Source organism: Macaca mulatta, chromosome 6 (assembly GCF_049350105.2).
Source record: "Macaca mulatta isolate MMU2019108-1 chromosome 6, T2T-MMU8v2.0, whole genome shotgun sequence".
NCBI classification, from domain to species: domain Eukaryota; kingdom Metazoa; phylum Chordata; class Mammalia; order Primates; family Cercopithecidae; genus Macaca; species Macaca mulatta.
The window spans coordinates 39,511,387-39,526,697 of record NC_133411.1 but is presented as its reverse complement, the minus strand read 5'-3'; the positions used below and the strand labels follow the sequence as shown (position 1 = coordinate 39,526,697).

At 43.9% G+C, this 15,311-nt stretch overlaps 1 protein-coding gene and 1 long non-coding RNA gene across 3 annotated transcripts in view; one reads left to right on the top strand and one right to left on the bottom strand.

Annotated features, from left to right (window-relative positions):
- Window positions 1-15,311, bottom strand: part of EGFLAM (EGF like, fibronectin type III and laminin G domains) — a 200,477-nt gene that overhangs the window by 52,503 nt on the left and 132,663 nt on the right. For both annotated transcript variants that reach the window (XR_013418163.1, XM_001083277.5), the window contains exons 7-10: window positions 5,945-6,060; window positions 5,040-5,358; window positions 4,280-4,380; window positions 3,078-3,178 (exon numbers count right to left, since the gene is read on the bottom strand). Coding sequence is in view for 1 of the 2 variants with exons in the window: in XM_001083277.5 (XP_001083277.2) it covers window positions 3,078-3,178; window positions 4,280-4,380; window positions 5,040-5,358; window positions 5,945-6,060 (637 nt within the window). In the remaining variant the exon portion in view is untranslated. The remainder of the gene's footprint in view (window positions 1-3,077; window positions 3,179-4,279; window positions 4,381-5,039; window positions 5,359-5,944; window positions 6,061-15,311) is intronic.
- On the top strand, window positions 9,015-12,981 carry LOC106998725 (uncharacterized). Its single transcript, XR_001445264.3, has 3 exons — window positions 9,015-9,087; window positions 10,710-10,969; window positions 12,788-12,981. It is a non-coding gene; the product is annotated as an uncharacterized LOC106998725 (long non-coding RNA).

Sequence of the window (15,311 nt, the reverse complement as noted above, 5' to 3'; positions counted from 1 at the left end):
ATGGGCATTTGTGTACTGTGCTTGCTACCTGCGTGACGGGATCTGTACCCCAAGCCTCAGCATCATGCAGTATTCCCATGTGGCAAACCTGTGCATGTACCCCCTGTATTTAAAATAAAAGTTGACATTAGGCCAGGCATGGTGGTTTACATCTGTAATCCCAGCACTTTGGGAGGCCAAGGTGGGCGGATCACCTGAGGTCAGGAGTTCAAGACCAGCCTGACCAACATGGTGAAACTCCATCTCTACTAAAAATACAAAGATTAGCTGGGCGTCGTGGCAGGTGCCTGTAGTCCAGAGGCTGAGGCAGCAGAATTGTTCGAACCCAGGAGGCGGAGGTTACAGTGAGCCAAGTTAATGCCACTGCCTGGGCAACAGAGTGAAACTCTGTCCCAAAAATAAATAAAAATAAAAATTAAAAATACAAGTTGAAATTTTAAAAAAACTGGGCATGGTGGCCCATGTCTGTAATCCCAGCACTCTGGGAGGCCGAGGCAGGTGGATCACTTGAGTTCAGGAGTTCGAGACCAGCCTGGCCAACATGGTGAAATCCTGTCTCTACTAAAAATACAAAAGTTAACTGAGCATGATGGCGAGTGCTTGTAATCCCAGCTACTTGGGAGGATGAGGCAGGAGAATTGCTTGAACCCAGGAGGTGGAGGTTGAAGTGAGCCCCAGATTGCACCACTGCACTCCAGTCTTGGCAACAGACTCTGTCTCAAAAAAAAAAAAAAAAAAAAAAAGAAAAGAAAAAAGAAAAGAAAAGAAAAAAGAAATTAATGAAAGGTAGTAGCTAATCCGCATCCCATTTTCTTTTTTCTTTTCTTTTGAGACAGTGTCTCGCTCTGTCACCCGGGCTGGAGTGCAGTGGTGTGATCTCTGCTCACTGCAACCTCCACCTCCTGGGTTCAAGCGATTCTCCCGCCTCAGCCTCCTGAGTAGCTGGGACTACAGGTGCATGCCACCACGCCCAGCTAATTTTTGTATTTTTAGTAGAGATGCAGTTACACCATGTTGGCCAGGATGGTCTTGATCTCCTGACCTCGTGATCCGCCCGCCTTGGCCTCCCAAAGTGCTGGGATTACAGGTGTAAGCCACCGCACCCGGCTCCTATTTTCTTTTGACTAGAAGTCGATGATCACTTCGGCTCATTAGGAATTTAGCCTTCTCTGTTTCTGAAAAGGACAGGACCCATAAGAAAAGTAAAGGAAAAATCATAAGAAAGAAAGAAAAGAAAAGAAAATGATGGGCAACTAAGGACCTCCTTCTCGTTTTCAGCGATTGCCAAATGCTTACCATGAATTCAAGGTACAGAGAATTAGAATATGAGTCACTCTGCTTCCAAGGATTTCTCTGGGGACTTTCCCAACTCTCAAATAACAAAGCTCAGTGATATTCATCAAATATAAAAATCCAGGTCTTCAGGCTCATTTTGGCAAGCTGGCCAGCCCTGCCACCTGTGCTTAGCTGTACCTAAACACAGGCGAGGTCCACAGGAAGCTCAGCAGAGAGGTGAGACAGAGGAGGAGCGTCCTCAGATGGCTGCATTATTCTTGTTTTTATCCCAATCTCCCTATGGCCTGGGAGTGCCCACGGTCACCATGCCTAATAGGTGGAATCTTGGACCTTTCTGGTCAACTTCCAAATAGCCACCAGGCCTCTTCCACATGGATCCTGAGACTTCCCGTGGGGAAGGAGTCATGGCCAGCATTTTCCTTACTAGCATTTTCATTAACTGCAGTCACTTCTCAGGCCCTCCCTTTGTCTCGAGATCCTCAGTGAAGTGAGATGCAGTCAAGAGGTATTGCGGGACAGGCTTACCCCAAGGAGGATAGCAGATTCACTCAGCAGGAGTTGCATAGTTGGAGAGCTGCTACCAACTAACAACAGTCAGTGCTACTGAGAGTCTATCTGATCCTCCAAGTGCTAGAACCCCACAAGGCAAAAAATACCGCCCAAGATCCTGGTGGCTAACACCAAACTTCATGAATCAAACCATTTAGCAAAGCATGGGGGCCCATTTTCTAGCCCAAGTGGGATACTCAGAGGCCTTCTTCAACTTAACCAAAAACATTTTTTATGCTGAAAGTAATTTAAGAAGACAATAATGGCTGATGCTTATTGAGTACTTGCTCTGGATCAGACGCTGCTCTAAGCGCTTTTATGAATTAACTCATTTAACCCTCACAACAGCCCCACAGGAAACGCAGGCTTGGAGAGGTTGCATCATATGCTGAAGGTCAGGCAGCAGGGGGTTGGTGCCATTAGGATGTCAGCCAGTGCACCACGGAGAAGGACAAGGCTGGTGCCCATTGGTTGTTCACAAAGAGGTGCATTGCACACCTCCACAAGAGTCATTAAAACCTTCACCCCTCCACAAAACTCTGCCCCGCAGAAGACCGCACATAAGCTAAAGGTGGCTTCCATGTTGGGGGAGAAACGATGAGGGCAGTGGAGGCAAGCCAAAGAGTTCCCAGCACAGCCCAGAGGAAGATGAGGATGGGGAGCCCATGGGAGGTTGGAGGCTCCTCTCAGTCCACACCTGTCAGTCACATTTGCCAAAAGGAAATGAGAAGACCCCAGCCTTCTTCCCATCACATCCACTAGAGCTCCAGAGAAAAGGAACTGTATTCCTTTGGCTCACTCTGCATCCTCAGGATCGACAGGAGTGCCAGGTACACTGTAGATGCTCAAGAAACATTCAGCAGCACCCACAGCACCAGTTACATCCAACAGTACCTGCAGCGCCAGGTACATTCAACAGCACCTCCAGAGTCAGGTACATTCAAAAGTACCTGCAGCGCCAGGTACACTCAACACCTCCAGAGCCAGGTACGCTGTAGGTGCTGCTGAATGAATGAATGATTACAAGGTCCCAAAATGCAAGTTTTATAGGTTATCCTGCAATCCCAGTGCCCCAGTATTTGGTAAACTGGTTCATATCATACTTATTTTATACAAACCATTCTTTCATCTACTGGAATCTATCCTGTATATATTTCTCATACTATAAAAATGCAAATATAACGTAGGATAATGTAACAAAAGAAGAGTGTGAGGCTTTTGGCAGGAATTACCTGAACTGCAGGGAGCGTCGGATGATAGCCAGGGACATGAAATCTCCCCTCCCGTGTTCATTCTCCCCACAGTAGAGTAGTAAGCCATCCTCCGCCTCCGCCTGTGATTATACAAACAAAAGCCACATGAACAGTAAGTGCCTCCCCTTCCATAAAGCGCCATCTGGAAAGACTTAAAAATGTGAAACTTGAGCATTTTCCCCTCCACGATCCTATCTACAAAGGGTCAAGCACGTGGGCTCCAATTCACTCCCAGATACCTGGTCCCAGTTCATTTCAATAAACAAATGGCAGTGATATAAACTGAGAGGTGGCAGTGAGGTGAAAGGAAGGTGGCTCCATCTCTGACCCACTCTTGACTTGTCCTTTGTGGATGCACCTGCAGATCCTCGGACAGCCAAATGTACAAAGACCACGGTCACAGCAAGGATGCTGCTGGTGTATATCCAATTCTACTTTCACTTTGTTCTTTCTATTTCCTTCCCTCTGGGGAGAAATGCACATTTGCTTCTTTCCTTCTATCAGGAGAACAGGATGATAAGAACGGCTCAACCGAAAGCTGTGCTGGTGGTCTTAGACTAAGACGGGTCATTTCTTGAAGACTCAACACTGTGGCCATGACTTCAAATGAGACTTCTTTCCAGACCTCCAGACCTTTTTATGTCTTTTGGGAGATACCCAAAAGAATCAGTTTAAGCTGAGGTCACTGATTGAATTCTTATCTGCTGTTGATTCAAATCAGAGAACCTCCACTGGGCCCTCACAATGCAAACATTGCATAGAGAACAGTTTTCTATTTGTTCAGTGACAGCTATCACAATGAAGACAGAGAATTGGGCTCTCTTTTTAAACAATTTTGGAACGGGGAATGCATTGCTTCTTCTCAATCCTGGCCTGGGAGAAATCACTATTATGAACAACATTGCTCGGACCCCAACATTCTCACTTGGAAGCTTCATGTCAGCCACTCTATAGTTCAGTGACATACAAACCCACTGTCTCCTCACTGTCACACTTGAATGTTGTGAATGTGCTCCTCAATCCTATTGTCTCATGAGCTGGTTTAGAGACAGGCTCTGTGTCATATTTACCTTTGATCGCTCTTCCTGCTGCCTCCCTTCCTCTCCCCCAGCCTTTGAATGTAGCACATTGCTGTGTTAAAGTGTCCAAAAAGCACTCATCAAACAACATGTCCCTCTTACCCTAAATTCAAGAGTAATTTGGAATGCCTGATAGGAGTTCTTCAGAGGTTCAAACGTTACATAGGAGTGGCCAAAGAACTGAGGATACTGGATAATAATATCTGAAGAAGAAAAAAGATAACACAAAAGAATGCTATTTCCTCACTGCTTCAAAAGCAAAAATCAATACACAGCATTGCCTGGATGTCATTAAGTGAGAACCCTCACTAATCTGTTCAACTTTGCTATCTTCTTTTCTATACTTTTTATACCTACAACTCTCATTCTTGGAGACTTTGAGCTTCTGAAATTCTTAGGAAGAAGTTGCATTTTTGGAGACTGGCACTGACTTTCCTAAGAAGAAACCAATGGCTTTAGGGCCACTGTCACTTGCCCTCAGCTATACAGGCCTTTGTGTAATACAAGTTGGCCCAGTTGTTACCCTTCTTAACCCTCATGCATAAGTTTTAGCTGCATATTTTGGTAGAGATGTGATTATAGTAAAACCTACCTCTCTAAGGTAGTATCAGGATGATTTATCGATTGCTTTAAAGGGACTACACATTTGGCACACATAGAAATAGGATTGCTGTCTGCTTAGAAGCAATGAAAGTTGCCTCACAATTTGCCTTGTATAGCTAATTTAATGACCAATACGCGGAAGACGGAACTTATCTTGGAAAAGGGACTAGAAGGAACTATGTTTGGACCACAAAACTGCCCTCTGGCTCTCAATGGTGCCAATTCATCACCACATTCTTCCTCTCCCCCAAGGGCCTACCTTCTGAGCAGCTCTCACCACCTTTGCCCAGGTTGCACTGGCATCGCGAGCCCCCCCAGGTGTAGTCATTGACACAAAAGCTGTCAGCAGAGCAGAGAGTTTCATCACAAGGCATGTCAAAGAGCCTTGACATTATGGCCACACCGTTCTTCCCTTTCCTCTCTATGGGAATGGGCTGGGGAGCCACCGTGGTCACAGGGAGAGATGCTGAGGTAGGGGGGACGAGCCTGGAAATGGTCTTTGGGTTAGATATAGACATCTTCTTGCTTTCCACCAAAAATTTCTTATTCCCTCCTTTGGTAGCAGGAAGTGGTTTAACCTAAAGCCGGAAAAGGAAAGGGGTTGAGGATGAACACAGAGCACGGCAATTGGACTGTTTTATTTATAGCTGTTGCCTACTACTTTAAAACATGGTCACTTCCGAAAACCCTAGGATGGAGATGGGGAAGGCAACACTGACTCCAGTTTATGGACAAAGAGCTTGATGCTCAGGGACTTTCAGTGCTTTTCCCTGTGTTACTCAGAAAATCAGCAGTAAAACTGATATTACATGATTTATTCTTATTCTAATATGATGAAGATGCATGACTTTGTCAAGGAATTGTTCATTTCCTTATAATACCCGATTTTCTGAAATTTCCCTTGGTGGGAAATCGAAGTATGTTTTTGCCAGATTGTGGAGTCCGCAGGCAGGAGCTGCCTACGGAACATCAGCACGGCTGGTACTTCCCTACTACTGATTTATCAGCCCCTGGAGACTGAGCGTCAGAGGAAACAAATCAGTGTTAAAAGCAAATGGGCCCATTTAAGTTTTAAGTACAATGTTTATGGTCCATTGGCTAAATTGCCTTGTTCGGCAAGGAAACACAAACACCCTGGGTTTTAAGAGCAGAGATTATTGTTACCTCCTCAAAGGAAATATCCAAATCTAAGTCGTCTTCAAATCCTTCATCATCCTCACCGGCTCCCATGTCGGTGATATAACGGGGTCCATAGCGGCCACTTCCCGCCTCCTCAGGGCCTTCACAAAGAAAAGCAGCACACCTTTCATCAGCACAGGCCTTTGCTCCACTGTCTAGCCTAACTCAGCCACAGGCAGAGCTGCACCGAATGGAACGCAGTGTATTGGAAACATAACAACGAATTCAACACAGAAAAGGAAGCATCAATGACCAAAACATATTAAAAAATGTTTCCTCTTGTAAGTTACTAAGGAATTGCCCACTGAAACCAGAAAGAGCTTCCATTTCATACTGACAAGACTGGCAAAAATGTCAATCAGGTAATAAAAATGTTACCAAGGATGGGATCAATGAGGACTCATACAGTACTTGCATAAACTGGTCCAGTCACTTTGTGAAATACTTGGAAATATTTCATAAAGTAGATGTTTGTTCATACCTAGCAATCCCACCCCAACTTACAAATGTTAGAGAAACTCTTGCACATGTGTACCAAGAGGCATGTGCAAAACAGGTTCATAGCATCAGAATTTGTAACAGAAAAAATACTCCAAATATGCGATTTATAAGAATAAACAACACCCCAAATGTCCATCAACAAAGAATGACTAAATTATTTACAGTATGTCTGTAAAATGGAGTACCATATAGTAGGGGAAAGGAATGAATCATCATTTAGTGTATCAACATGGCTTAATCTCACATGATTTCATGCAAAAAAATTGTAAGTTGCAAAAGAACACATCTAGTTTGATGACATAATATAAAAGACAACAGCAAACAAAACAGTATATTACATAGGGATACATATATATGTAATTTAAACTCTTTTAAAAAGCAGGACAATCACATAAATACCCGAGGAAGGATAGAAAAAGGATGTGAATGAGGTGTGATTCACAGGGGGCTTTGAGAGTATTCCATCATATTCTATTTCTTAAGGTAAGTGCTGGGTACATGCAAATATTCATATTATTTTTATATGTTATATATATATATCTCTTATATATATACTTTTGATGTACAAAGTATTTCACTAAACGGTCTTTAAAACAAGAAAGGGAGATTATAGTAAACAGTCCCACAACCAAAAAAAAGGGGGCCCTATAAGGTATCTTGGGGGCCAACCATTTCATCCATCTTAGCAGGATGACAAAATCTTTAGAACTGAAAGGTGGGTGAGAAAAGCTCTCAGACGTCAATACAGAGCATTGTCTTTTGGGGGACATTCAGTTGGCATTTTTATTCAACTGTCATCCGCAGAACCCACTGATCCACAGTGCTCTGGCTTAGGCTGCACACAGGAAGCATTCCATCAGGAGGTGGTAGCCTTTCAAAGAGCGGCTCCAGGGCACCTGCACGTCCTCACAGTGGATCTGGGCCAGCACAGGTACTAACTTGCTGTCCTCTCTCAACTGAACAAGCCAGGCACCAGCCTTTAGGGCAGTAACAACTTTGGCAACAGAAACTGACTTTGGTAGGATGCTGATGCCCACTAGTTTTTAGACATCCAGTGTTTGGATGACTAGTGAAAAAGAAAAAGGAAAGATAACATAAAAAGCATAAAAAACATAAACTAAAGACATTTTGCTTTCAGAATAAGCTAAATCATGCACCATTCTCACGAAGACAAGCTCACCCTCCTACTTTGTCTGTCCAGGCTGCTATAACAAAAGTACCATAAACTGACGGCTTGTAAACCACAAACATTTATTTTTCACAGTTCTGCAGGCTGTGAAGTCCCAGATCAAAGGGCTCGCAGTATCTGATGAGGGCACAGATGGTGCCTTCTCACTGCATCTTCACATGGTGAAAAGGGCAAACAAGCCCCTTTGGGCCTCTTTAAAAAGAGCACTGATCCCATTCACAAGGACTCCACCCTTATGATCTAAGCACCTCCCAAAGGCCCCACCTTGGGGGTTAGGATTTCAACATATGAATTTGAGGGAGACATAAACATTCCGACCATAGCACTCCTCCAAGCAAAACAGCAATCAGATTGAAAATGGAATGGAAGGAAATGGCAGAAAGTCATTTTTGTCAGGGGGCGTGCTGTCGACCAGAAATCCATCTCCTGCCAGACCAGAAGACACAAATGTGGTCAGCAGATGATACAGATAACCCAGAGACATGGTGGAGTGAGCTGTTCTCAGGGGTTCAGGAACATCTTGGTGGAGGTGGGATAACAAAGCGGAGGTGGTGTTCTCACCCCTTCCACACCAATTCCCCAGTTTTATTTAAAGTAGCCCACCTGGCCGGGCGCGGTGGCTCACGCCTGTAATCCCAGCACTTTGGGAGGCCGAGGCGGGCGGATCACAAGGTCAGGAGATCGAGACCACGGTGAAACCCCGTCTCTACCAAAAATACAAAAAATTAGCCGGGCGCGGTGGCGGGCGCCTGTAGTCCCAGCTACTCGGGAGGCTGAGGCAGGAGAATGGCGTGAACCCGGGAGGCGGAGCTTGCAGTGAGCCGAGATCGCGCCACTGCACTCCAGCCTGGGCGACAGAGCGAGACTCCGTCTCAAAAAAAAAAAAAAAAAAAAAAAGTAGCCACCTGTCAACTGAAAATTCAACCTGTCGATGCCAGATTTATACCCAGATGCACGTTCTCTAAAGCCACCTGCATGCAGCATATCTGTGTGCCAGATGTCTTTGCACAAAAAGCCCTTGAGGACAGCTCCCTCCTCTTGTCTCTGTCTTTGTACAGCGAGCAGTCCCCTTATCTGTATTTTTGCTTTCTGCGATTTCATTTGCCCTCGATCAACCACAGTCCAAAAATATTAAATGGGAAATTCCAGAAATAAACAATTCATAAGTTCTGAGTAGCATGATGAAATAGCACACTGCCCTGCTCTGTCCTGCCTGGGATATGAAGTATCCCCCTGTCCGGCGCATCCATGCTCCATATGCTCCCTGCCCCTTGGTCAGCAGCCGTCTCCGTTGTCAGATTCACTGTCATGGTATCGAAGTGCTTACGTTCGCGTAACCATTATCAGACTTCATAATGGCCTCACAGTGCAAGAGCAGTGATTCTGGGATTCAGATACGCCAAAGAGAAGCCATGAAGTGCATCTTTTAAATTAAAAGGTGCAAGTTCTCAACTGAATTAAGGAAAGAAAAAAAATCACATGCTGAGGTTGCTAAGATCTATGGCAAGAACAAATCTTCTGTCTGTGAAACTGTGAAGGAAAACAAAATTTATGCTAGTTCTGCTGCATATATAGGGTTCAGTATTAGCTGCAGTTTCAGGTATCCACTGGGGATCTTGGAACGCATCCCCCGCAGAAAGGGAACTACTGTATCTATCTCTCTCCTGGCACCTCTCTCTTTCTCTTTCTCCCCTCTGTCCTTTCCGTCGCTCTCCATTTCTATCTCTGCCTCTCTCATACATTCAGAATTGTTAGATTCCAGAAGAAGAAATCCATTTGGTAGTAAAAGAATTATATAGCACATACATAAAGCAAACCAGCTTTTGTCTTCAGTAGGTTGGTCTCTCTCCCTCCAGGCTGTTCTCCCTTGCCCTGTGCGCCTTATTGACACATTCTCAACAAGGTTAAGATTCTCTTCATCTTTATCCTATGGTTTCCTATCTGAAAAATCACCTTCAGTGACTCTCCACTGCCTACAACATAAATTCTAGGCTTCTTGATCAAGAATTCAAGGTTCTCAATTAAAACAGCTCCTTCTTTTCCTCCTTCTTCCCCCCTATCACCATGATTTATTGAATTCTACTCCCTCTCCTCTTCTTACCCGGTACTATTGGGTGCTGAACATGATATATTTCTAAACTTTTCAATAATCTTACAAGGTAAGTATGACTAATCCCATTTTGTACATAAGAAAACTGAAGTTAAGAGTAGTTAAGTATTTTGCCTAAAATCCAACAGTTTATAACTGGCTGAGCTGAACTCACATCCAAGTTCTGTCCGGTGACTGCTCTCCTAATCGCCTATTGCAGAAAAAGCCACCGTGGAGGTAGAAAGATCGGAGAATTTGAGAAAATTACCATATGTTGATCATTCTTAGTGTGCCAGGAGCTGTTCATACACTGCTTAAGTTAATCCTCACAAAATACTATCAAATTGGTGTTATTACTTCCATTTTACCAAGTGGAGATACAGACACAGAGACATTAAATAACTGGCTCAAAGGCAGGCAGATGAGGAATGGCAGGTCTAGATTTTATCCTTGGTCTCTCTTTTGACATCATGTTACTTAATCTGAATCCTAATTACGTTTTCAGGTTTTTGTTGTTTTTTAAAAAATACTCTTGGCCGGGCGTGGTGGCTCACGCCTGTAATCCCAGCACTTTGGGAGGCCGAGGTGGGCGGATCACAAGGTCAGGAGATCGAGACCATGGTGAAACCCCGTCTCTACTAAAAATAGAAAAAATTAGCTGGGCGCAGGGGCGGGCGCCTGTAGTCCCAGCTACTCGGGAGGCTGAGGCAGGAGAATGGCGTGAACCCGGGAGGCGGAGCTTGCAGTGAGCTGAGATCTGGCCACTGCACTCCAGCCTGGGCGACAGAGAGAGACTCCGTCTCAAAAAAAAAAATAAATAAATAAAAATAATACTCTTTAAAAGCTGTATAATAGCCAAACTGGTCTGCCAGTTGTCTCCTGAATGCATCTTGTATTTTCTTACCCTAGGATTTTGGTTAATGCTTTTTCCCATTGTCATCTTTTTCCCACTCCTATCTCCTTACACACAGCCTACATATTCTTCCAGGGGGCATGCATTCTATGGAGACAGAGTTTAATGTGTGCCATCAAAAGACCAAAATCAAGCGACATTCTAAAAAGAAAACAGACTCTTCTGGGGAAAAAATGGTGACTCCACAAAGTAAGAAGCCACCAAGACCTGTAGGACATTCCTTCATCTTCTCCTGGATGGGGCTACCCAGCCATGGATATGTGCCTCTGATCAGCATAAATGCCCATTGCTTGATAAAGTCAACCCATGTGTAAGGTGGTGTGTACATCTTCTGGGATCCTGGCCTTAGACTCTTGCCCTTGTGTTTACCAACTGGATTGTAAATCCTTTGAGGGCAGAAACCACATTTTAGATTTCTTGATATCCTTTCCCTTCCTCCACGTCACTAACACTTCATGTACTCAACAAAGGCCGACACCTTTGAGAGGAGTGAGAGGAGCCACTCCCACAGTGCTGAACTATGTCCTGCCCTTGCTCAACATGGTGAGACTCTGCCTCCCAATCCAAAGACCCCCAAAACTGCCACCAATCCTGTCCTTTTCCCCAAATGAAGCTAGAATTAAGAATGCAAAGAATCTTAGACACCATCCAGCCTAATCTTCTCATTTCACAAGCATGGAAATTGAGGCCACAGAAGACAATTGACTTAAAATCAACACCATGCAGCTCATTAGAGGAAGCTCTAACTCTAGAACAAGATAATATGATTCTTAGTTCGATGTCCATAAGACTCTATCGCACAATTTTTTTTTGCATCGAGTATCTAAAGATAGTTCAGTCAGAATAACCTGTAAGTTAGAGAAGCCAAGGGTTAGAATGCAGGTGGCTGAGATCTCTTACTGCCCCTCCATCTGCTCTAGGAAATTCTGTTTCCTGAAGGGAACTCCTCAGAGAAAAGGACCACAAGCAAACTGCTGCTGCTACGAAATGATACCATAATGAGAATGGAAATAATCCTAGATTCTCTGCTCATTTTGACAAGTAAAATAAGGCACATATTTTTCAATGAATAATGTTCTTTGGTCTTTGTAAAAATTGTTTCTGTTTTGACACTTTTTGTAACTTATTTCTTTGAAACCTGAGTTCACTCAGTTTGGGGAAACATAGGGTATGGAAGAAGAATGGGAAAAGGAATATGGAATCACAAGGATTTAGAGTCAAAGCAGTTTTAACTTTCGTAGAAAGACTGCAGGGATCAGCTAACACAACCAGCCCATTTTACAGAGGAGTCAACTAAGGCTCAAAGAATCCATGAGACTCGCCCAGAGAAGCAGCTCATTAGTGGCAGAGCTGATCTAGAATTCTGGGCTCCTGCTGCTGCAACCCAGTCATCTTTGCAGCATCCTAAACTCCCTCTCTCATAATAATCCAGGATAATAGTCATTTCCCATTTTTAATAAGAAGGAAATGAGCACAGAGAGAACCAGGCACAGCATGATGGAAGAAACCTGGAACTAAAGCCTCACTGCTTCTGTTTCCTTGCTGCCCCGCCACCTCGGATCCCAAATCCACAGCTTACAGGAAGTTTTTACCAATGTTACTTCTAAGTAGCACAGAATGTACGGTCCAAGCCAGTGATAAGAATTCCCCCTGTAGCCTGGGGTTATTGTAATTAAAGTGCATAACTTATCTCTTTCTACTTGGCACTTGGTTAATTAGGAAAAGAGAACATTAAAAAGGAGACATTTATTAGGATCAGAATAATCAAACCACTAGTTCAGGGGTTATTCCACTGTAAAAAAGTTAATAAACAAAACACAAATTTTTGTTAACCGATAAAAGGGTGACTTTTATTTTTATAAAAACCTGTGCTTTGTTTCAATAAAGGCATCACAGGTTTTCTATAAATAATGAGTTTCTCAGCTATATCAACGTGATGTAGTTGGAAATATCACTAGTCATAGAATCCCAATGATTGGGAGGACACAAACGGCTTGGGTGACCTTGAGCAAGCCACTTCATCTCTCTGGGTCTTGTGTTTTCCAATAAAATAAGGTATAGGATTAGACTTGATGACCTTGAAATCCTTTCCAGCACTAACATTCTGTGACCCTAAAAGTCACCCTTTTAATTTAGACATACTGCAGGCATCTGTCACATCAAGCAAGGTTTGAAAAAGAAACAACTGGAGAATTTTACCTATGTGGATGAAAAAGGAAACAGAAGTTAATTCAGCATGGAAGTCACATGCTTTGGGGATTGTAGCATTGTGTTCTCCTGTAGGAGGTGATCCATCGTCATTTATCAGAATCCATCTTCACTGAAAAGGACCAGGTTGTATTTTGAGTCCCTTCTCTTAATGTCTTTTAGCAACGACAAGGGAGGAACACTTATTCCCTACTCCTGAAGTTCCAATCATGAGAATACAGTCTCCCTAAGTACTGCTGGATTCTTGTCCAACCCCTTTCCCTCCCTACAGATGTGGGGACAGTGACCTGGCTGCTAAGTGGAAGCAGTAGGTCCACATTTCTGAAGAAGGGAAGCTCATCTATCAAAGGACCTTGGGGGCCGGGGGCAGTGGCTCACACCTGTAACACTAGTACTTTGAGAGGCTAAAGTGGGTGGATTGCTCGAGCTCAGGAGTTCGAGACCAGCCTGGACAACATGGTGAAAACTCATATCTACCAAAAATACAAAAATTAGCCAGGCATAGTGGCGTGTATCTGTGATCCCACCTACTCAGGAGGCTGAGATGGGAGGATCACTTGAGCCTGGGAGGCGGAGGTTGCAGTGAGCTGGGATAGTGCCTCTGCACTCCAGCCTGGGTGACAGTGAGACCCTGTCCCCCACCCCCCAAAAAAACTAAAACAAAAACAAAAAAGGACACTGGGGAGGGAGGAGGAATTCAATTTGGAACTAATTAATTCAGTTCTTCCTACCTTCCCTCTCCACCTAGCACAGTGGAAAACAGTAGCCTGGGTAGGTGTGAAACCTGTGCAAACCCAAACTTTCCCTCAGGTAAGCTCCCATAGTCTGAACTGGACAGAAGGGAGTTTGCAAGCTCACTTTGGCTCTTAGAATGAGCTATGTCTTCTGACACAGCCTTTTTAGAAATAAGAATGGCATTTGATTCATCTGCTTCATCTTCATCCTTATCATCTTCCTCTGCTGACTGTGTTGTTTTATTTTGCAATTGATTTCAAAAGTGGGCAAAAAAGGTGCCATTAATTGTGTCTCTTCAAAACCCTAATACCCACCAGAATAAGAATGGTTCTCCACGAATAAGAATGGTTCTCCACGAGGCTGTAAGCCACAGACAGAAACTGGGTCATCTCTTTCAGTGCAAATGTTCAAGAATTGGTTGGTTAGATGGAATAATGACAGGTCAGACCTGTGACTTGAGTCCCTTCAAAGTCTTCCCAGGACCCTACATGACTTGGCCCTGCAAGCTCAAGCCTCATCTCTCACCAGTTTATTCCTTCTTACCATGTTCCAGCTGCACTGGCTCTTCTTTCAAAGCTTTGGATACACCGTCCTTTCCTCTGACTCAGGGGCTTTGCAGATGCTGTTCTCTATGCTTAGAAATCTTATCCCTCACTGCCCATCCTTTTACCTTTTTAATTCTTTTATATTTCTGTTCAAAATCACTTTCTTAGGGATGTTTTCCCTGTATCCCAGATAAGGTCAGGTATGTTCTCATAGCTCTCTCCTTTTTAGTGGCATTATGAGTTTGTAATTTTATGCTTATTTATGTGATGATTTCATAAATGCAGTTCTCCCACCAGACTGTAAAATCCTTGAGGAAATCAACACTATCTATTTTGGTTTCTGTTGTACCATCAAAACCTCACTCACTCCTGACACATTTTAGGGACTTACAGAATGTATGGAAAATAGAAACAGTGAACTTTTGGGGTAGTTTAGGCATAATAAAAATATATGACAGCAGCATTCATCTAGGTTCTTAACAGCAAAAGTTCAGGCCCAAGGGGAGCCACACCTTTCCAGGATATTAAGGAAATCATTCTGCAGAGTGTTCCTGGAAAATAATCCACACCCAGAGCCCCTTCTGGAGCTGATGTTCCCAGTGGCTCTTCCGCATTAAGTCACTTTGGCTTGGGCTATATGCTATAAGTAAAGTCAGTCCTGCTACCCTTGCCAAAAATTGACTGAATCAGGATCTATGCCTGATCTTATAATGACCACATCCAGTCATTATACATTATGCAAGGACCTCTGAGGGTCCTTGGTGTGACAATCTGTGCTTCACGTTGGAAGGTAAGGTAGATATTCCAACCGCAGCTCCCTCCTCTCTCACCTGCTTCTGCTGTAGATACTACAGAAGTGAAGTACCGGATTTTTAAGCCCCCTTTGTTCATGGGGTGGGGGTAGGGAGAGTCATAGTGACTCCAGTTTGGGTCACTAAGATGCACGAGGACACCTGTTGGAACTTCCCAGCTTTCCGTATTTGCTTAGGCAGTGAAGGTGCTTGTGATAGCTGGAGCTGCAGCAGCTAATGCATTCCTAATTGAAACATGGTGATCAAACAGCTCAGTTAGACCCTGTCTTAGAAAATATTGAATCTAATGCTGGACATGGTAGCTCACACCTGTGATCCCAGCACTTTGGGAAGCTGAGGTGGGAAGATTGCTTGAGCCCC